The sequence below is a fragment of the Etheostoma spectabile genome, unplaced genomic scaffold (genome assembly GCF_008692095.1).
Source record: "Etheostoma spectabile isolate EspeVRDwgs_2016 unplaced genomic scaffold, UIUC_Espe_1.0 scaffold458, whole genome shotgun sequence".
Lineage (NCBI taxonomy): Eukaryota > Metazoa > Chordata > Actinopteri > Perciformes > Percidae > Etheostoma > Etheostoma spectabile.
Genome location: NW_022605613.1, coordinates 242,389 through 248,859, shown reverse-complemented (window position 1 = coordinate 248,859; position 6,471 = coordinate 242,389). Strand labels below are relative to the sequence as shown.

Sequence of the window (6,471 nt, the reverse complement as noted above, 5' to 3'; positions counted from 1 at the left end):
GATTCTGATTTAATAAAATATAATCAGACCCTCATACCAGCTGGTACACAGTCTCCTGTTGTTTTAATTATGACAGAGTAGCTGGCCAAGCGCTCTACATGAGACCTGATGCTGGTTTTAATTAACACCAGACTGGAGCTGATCTGAGATCAGGTCTAGTCTCTGACTCTAAACGTCTCTATCAGCCTCAACATGAGTTCGACACAATAAGTCTTTAAATCAGACAAATAGAGTTAAAATCCCTCAGAAACAATAAAAAGTTTATATAAAACGTCATCATGTTGTAAACCAATCAGGTGTTAAATCAGCTGAGAAGTCGGCGTTTCCCAGCATGCTCTGGGTCCGCCTGGCTCTTGCAGTCGGTGAAAAACAACTGCGCCGCCTGCGTCTCAGAACTGCGGCCCCCTGGTCTCAGAACTGCGGCCCCCTGGTCTCAGACCTGCGCCCCCTGGTCTCAGACCTGCGGCCCCCTGGTCTCAGAACTGCGGCCCCCTTGCTCTCGTGAGATTTCCGTTGCCCACGTGTGCATGACGTCAGAGCGAGTCGGGATCAAGTCGGACACAAATCTAACCGGCATGCAACGGGGGCCGATCGCCGGTGATCGATTCTGTTCAGACCTGGTTCATCTCCAACGAGCCTAATATAACATATGTCTGCTGAGAGACCACGCCCCCAATGCGAAAAAGCTGTTGAGAGGCCACGCCTCCACAGCATATGTCTGACAAGAGACCACGCCCCCACAGGGAATGTCTACTTGGAGGCCACGCCCCCCATGCATAAGTCAGATTCGTGGTCATGCCATGGGGCGTTATCTTGTCAGGGGTGCGTGGTGAGGCTGTTGGGGCGTGGTCATGTCATGGGGGTGTGGTGAGGCTGTTGGGGATTCCCCGGAGGTACGACACGCGCTCCCTGCTGTCCCTGCTTGTGACTCCCCCCGGCCCCGGGTAAGGCCGCCGGGATGTTCTCAGCGTGAGGACCTTCGAGAACAGACGCTGAACTTCCAGAGCTTCAGTCCGCAGACGCAGCGCCGCCGGGCCGACAGGCCGGGCAGGGGCCCGCTGTGCCCCCCGACGCGCCCGGGCAATCACGGCAAGAGACAGGTTCAACATCGCTTTAAGAACTTATATAAAATAGAATAATCAATAATATATCAATAATCATTTGTTCTTGAACCAGAGAAACCACCGTCAGATCAGCTGAGTAAACAAGAAATCATTTAGTAAATTTATATTATATAGCAGTCATTTTACATTGTGTTATACCGAAAGTATTCTATAATCATGTATACATTATGATAAATTATTGAATATTTCATTTATTCAGTCAAAAAACTTAGAAACATGTCAAGCTCCTTCAAAATAAATACATGAACTGAAGAATTTTCCCATTGTTAGACTATTATATAAATAATCCTTTACTAGAGTATGATCACATCAATGATCGAGTAATGAGGGTCACTCAGCCCGCAGATGCAGCTGAACCACCTTCAGAATAGAGCAGGTGCAGCGTGTTCCTGTCTCTCAAAGCTCCCAGGGCCTCTGATGTTAAACCACAGGATTATAATTATGTATATTAGTAAATATGTATATTATATAGTAAAGGTTTTATTAGGCTAAGGGATGTGATTGAACAGTTTTTAATATCAGAATATTCCGTTTATGGGACTTATTTTGAAGCTCCGCACCGGAAGCTGTGCGTGTTTTGTTTGCCGGCAGCTTGACGTCAGAGCAGCGCGTTAGCACAGTAGCCTAGCAGCTGTCAGAGATCATCAGCTGATATCATCGGCATGGCTTTCCAGAACAAGAAGAGCAGCGCGAGAGCGGTAGGTCCAACCCGGGGGGAGACGATGTGAGCGAGAGGGAGAGGATGCTGCAGCTCCGCCGTTGAACCGGACCGAGGTGGGGGGGGGGTTCGGTGGGCGGAGGACATCGGTTCTGCTTCTGTCTTGTGTCCGTCTGAGTCCCCCGTGAGTCCGGAACCGAGTCACGCGGACTGCAGGGGCGGGGACTACCGTCCCATCGGTCCTGGTCCCAGCCGGTCGTGGTCCCAGCTGCTGAACCGTCTCTCACAGACCGGAACATGTGCCGTTACACACCTGATAACGAGATCAGTGGCCAGTGTGCTGCCACCGGCCGCAACACCGCCCACCCACCGCCACGCCGCAGCCCGACGCACCGCCGCAACACTGCCCGCCGCAACACCGCCCGACCCACCGCCGCGCCGCCGCCCGACGCACCGCCGCGCCGCCGCCCGACGCACCGCCACAACACCGCCCGCCGCGCCGCCGCCCGACGCACCGCCGCGCCGCCCCACCCGACGCACCGCCACCCGCTGCCCTGCAGGATAGATAGATGATAGATAGAATTTATGATCCAAAAAATGGGAAATTACAGTGTTACAGCAGCACACAAAATATACACATACAATATAAATGAATATTATAATTTAATAACAAAATATAAAATAAAAATATAAGAATGTAAGAACAAATATATTAGTATATACAAGATGGAAAAAACAAAACAAAAATTGCAGCTTTTGTAAATATGACCCAGTTCGTGCCGGTTGCCCTTATTGAGTATTGTGTGTCTCGAGTCTCATCTACCCCCCAGGGATGACGTGTTGAAATTTTATTGTCTGAGGTAGGAATGATTTCCTGTAGCGGTCCGTGCGGCATTTAAACTGTCGGAGCCTCTTTGAGAAGCTGCTCTCTGTTGGACCATGTGGGTGGAGAGGGTGGTCAGGGTTCTCCATGATAGATAACAGTTTGTTCAGCGACCTCCCTCCACCACAGCTTCAAATGTGTCCTGTTTGCACCATCACGGAGCCAGCCTTCTGATCAGTTTGTTCAGTCTGTTGTATCGCTGGCTCGATGCTGCTGCTGCGCCCAGCAGATGACGGAGGAGAACAGAGCGCTGGCCACAACAGACTGGTAGAAGTCTCCAACATCCTGCTGCCACGTTGAAGGATCTCGCTTCCTCAGATAGAGTCTGCTCATCCCTTCTTGTAAACAGCATGCTGTTGATCCTCCAGTTCAGCCTGCTGGATGTTGACACCCAGGTATCTGTACTCCTCCCCCATGTCCCGTCACTTCCCAGAATGCATAGGGCTGCGGAGCCGTTCCCTTCCTCCGAAGTCGATCACACCCTCTCTGTCTTATCCACGTCAGCAGCAGGCGGTTTTACCAGACCACTCACAAAGTCACCCCACCAGTGCCCTGTACTCCCCCTCCTGTCCATCCCTTATACACCCACAACTGCAGAGTCATCAGAAAACTTCTGTAGGTGACATGACTTGAGTTGTACTGGAGTCTGAGGTGTATAAGGTGAACAGAAAGGAAGACACAGTCTCCCTGTGGGGCCCCCGTCCCACTCACCACCACATCAGACAGAACACGGTCCAGGCGGACGAACTGTGGTCTATCTGTCAGGTAGTCAGTGATCCAGGAGACTATGGACGCACCGACACCCATCACCCGCAGCTTCTCACCAAGTAGCTGAGGCTGGATGGTGTTGAATGCACTGGAAATCAAAAAATGTGATTCTCACAGTGCCGCCACCACCATCCAGGTGCAAATGACTCGCTGCAGAAGATAGATGACAGCTCGTCCACTCCCAGTTCGAGGTTAGGCAAACTGTAGAGGTCCGAGGAAAACTCACCTGCGGCCTCAGGTGAGCCAAGACCAGCCTCCCAGCACCTTCATCACATGAGATGTGAGAGCCACTGGGCGGTAGTCCTTAAGGCCAGATGGATCGACTTCTTGGGGACCGGGACAAGCAGGACGTCTTCCACAACAGCGGCACCCTCTGCAGGCTCAGGCTCAGGTTGAAGAGGTTGGAAACACCAGACAGCTGACTGGCGCAGGTCTTCAGACCCTGGGGCTGATGCCGTCCGGGCCAGCAGCCTTGCGCTGGTGTAGCCTCTCCAGCTTTCTCTTCACCTGGCCAGGTGTGAATGTAAAGCAGGGGGGGGGAGCTTGAAGTGTCATGTGGGGGGAGGGGAAATGTGCTGTAGTGGTGGTGGGAGAGGCTGACTGCAGGAGGGCTGAGGGAGTGAGGAGGGGGGTGTTGAAACAAAATAGGGGGGGAGGAGGCAATGAGGGGTTGTAGTGTTGGTGGAGTGGTAGAAGGACAGGGGATGGCGTGGAGCTAAACCTATTGAAGTAGAAGTTTAGCTCGTTGCTCTCTCCTGGCTCCCTGCTGTTTGTCCTCTTCTCCTCCCACCCCGTGATCTCTTTCATTCCTGTCCACACCTCCCTCATGTTGTTCTGCTGAGAATGGCCTCCACTTCCTCCTGTAATGTTTTTACACTCCCTCAGTTTATCCCGCAGTCGGTGCTGTATTCCCTAGCTCTTGTCTGTCCCATGACCTGAAAGCTGTCTTCTTCTCCTTCAGAAGGACTTTCAGGTCACTGGTGATCACGGCTTATGGTTGGGAAAACAGCGTACAGTCCGGAGGGCATGGTGGTGTTCTCACAGAACTAATGTTTCTGTGATACAGTCAGCCATGTTGTCGATGTCCTCCCCATATGGCTCACAGAGCACGCTCCAGTCTGTGACTCCAAGCAGTCCTGCAGTGCCTCCGCACCTCCTGAGTCCCCCTCCTTACAGTCCTTTGTGGACAGCTGCCGCAGGACCACAATGAACATACATGGGAGACAGCAAGACAAGATTGTGATCTGATTTGCCAGGGGGAGGGCAGTGGCACTGTATGCATCCTTAGCATTTGCATACAGGAGGTCCAAGTTTATTTTCTCTATTGGGGCAGTTAATGTAGTGTTTAAAGTCCGGAGGGATTTATCCAAAACATGATTAAAATCCCCCAGAATAGTGATGAAGGCGTTGGCTGCTGCGTCTGGAGTCGTGAGACCGGGGGGGGGGGGGGGGGTGTGATGACGTCAGCAGCTGCCTCCGCATCGCAGACGTGGGATGTAGACCGCGATCATTATGGCGGACGTAAACTCCCTCGGAAGATGTACGGACGGACCGACACACCCAGCCAGTCAATTGATCCGGGTACAGAAACGTTCCTTCACATTCCCATGTCCCGGGTTGCACCACCTTTCACTCACATACGCGTGCAACCCCCCCTCCTTCCTTACCGCTTTCTGTAACGTCCTGTCCGCCCGAACGGTCAAAAAGCCGGGTACCGCCGCCAACCATAGTCCGGGATGTGCGAGTGCACCATGTTTCAGTAAAACACAGTAAACTGCAATCACGGAACTCCCTCTGGTTCTGATGAGCGCTGCTAGTTCGTCCGTCTTATTCCCCAGAGACCGTACGTTCCCCATGATGATCCTGGGACGGCAGGCCTGTGCTTTCTTCTTTTCTCTTTACGTTTTATCCTCCTCTGCAACCCCGACGTCTCCTTCGTAGTTCCTTCGGATTCATGTTTCCCCCGGCAGCAGCACAGTTCCACACAGCGCATCAGCTGATCGCGTGTGTAAACAACGGCCCCCGGCTCTTGAGCGTAGCAGGAGTCACAAACACGTCCAACGTGATAAAACTAAAATAAAAGTTCCGAAATGTACAGGCCCCATCCTTTTCACAGCTATACAACACTTAAAAAACAAAAGAATAATTAAAATAAAGTGACTAAAAACACACAAAACACGAATGCAATCAGGAGCTGCTGCAACAGGCTGCCGCACGACACAGCGCCATCTTGCCAAGAAGATGGCACCTGTGATCCAGTCCAGTGCGCACCCCCCCACCAGCCGGTATCTCTCTCTCTCTCTCTCTCTCTCTCTCTCTCTCTCTCTCTCTCTCTCTCTCTCTCTATATATATATATATATATATATATATATATATATATATATATATATATATATATTATATATATAGGCCTATTATCTAAATATATATCATATTTAGCCTACTATATACCTAAATATTTGCTTGCCACAGTATTTTTACTCTTTGACCTCATGGCCCGTTTGGATTATTGTAAATGACGTTCTGCTGAGGTTTGATTTCTGCTGGTTTATGTTTTTAATATGCAAATGACCTCCTGTTATTTTACCCAGCATCCTCTCTGTGTGTTTGTTTCCAGGGCAACCGTCTGATCATCAAAGGAGGAAAGATCGTCAATGACGACCAGTCGTTCTACGCTGACGTCTACGTGGAGGACGGGACCATCAAGTAAAATCATTCATATGAATCATGATGTCTTTAAGGCCACGCCCCCAACAGCATGACCACGCCCACATGACATGACCACGCCTCAACAGCCTCACCACGCCCCCATGACATGACCACGCCCTAACAGCCTCACCACACCCCCATGACATGACCACGCCCCAACACCTCACCACGCCCAACAGCCTCACCACGCCCAACGCCTCACCACGCCCAACAGCCTCACCACGCCCCCACAGCCTCACCACACCCCATGCATGACCACACAGCCCCACAGCCTCACCACGCCCCAACAGCCTCACCACGCCCCAACAGCCTCACCACGCCCCCACCA

At 51.6% G+C, this 6,471-nt stretch overlaps 1 protein-coding gene across 1 annotated transcript in view; it reads right to left on the bottom strand.

Moving 5' to 3' along the window:
• Positions 1-6,471, bottom strand: part of dpysl4 (dihydropyrimidinase like 4) — a 26,884-nt gene that overhangs the window by 16,955 nt on the left and 3,458 nt on the right. Inside the window, 1 exon segment of the mRNA XM_032511762.1 lies at positions 2,096-2,336. Within this exon segment, the coding sequence (XP_032367653.1) occupies positions 2,096-2,336 (241 nt within the window).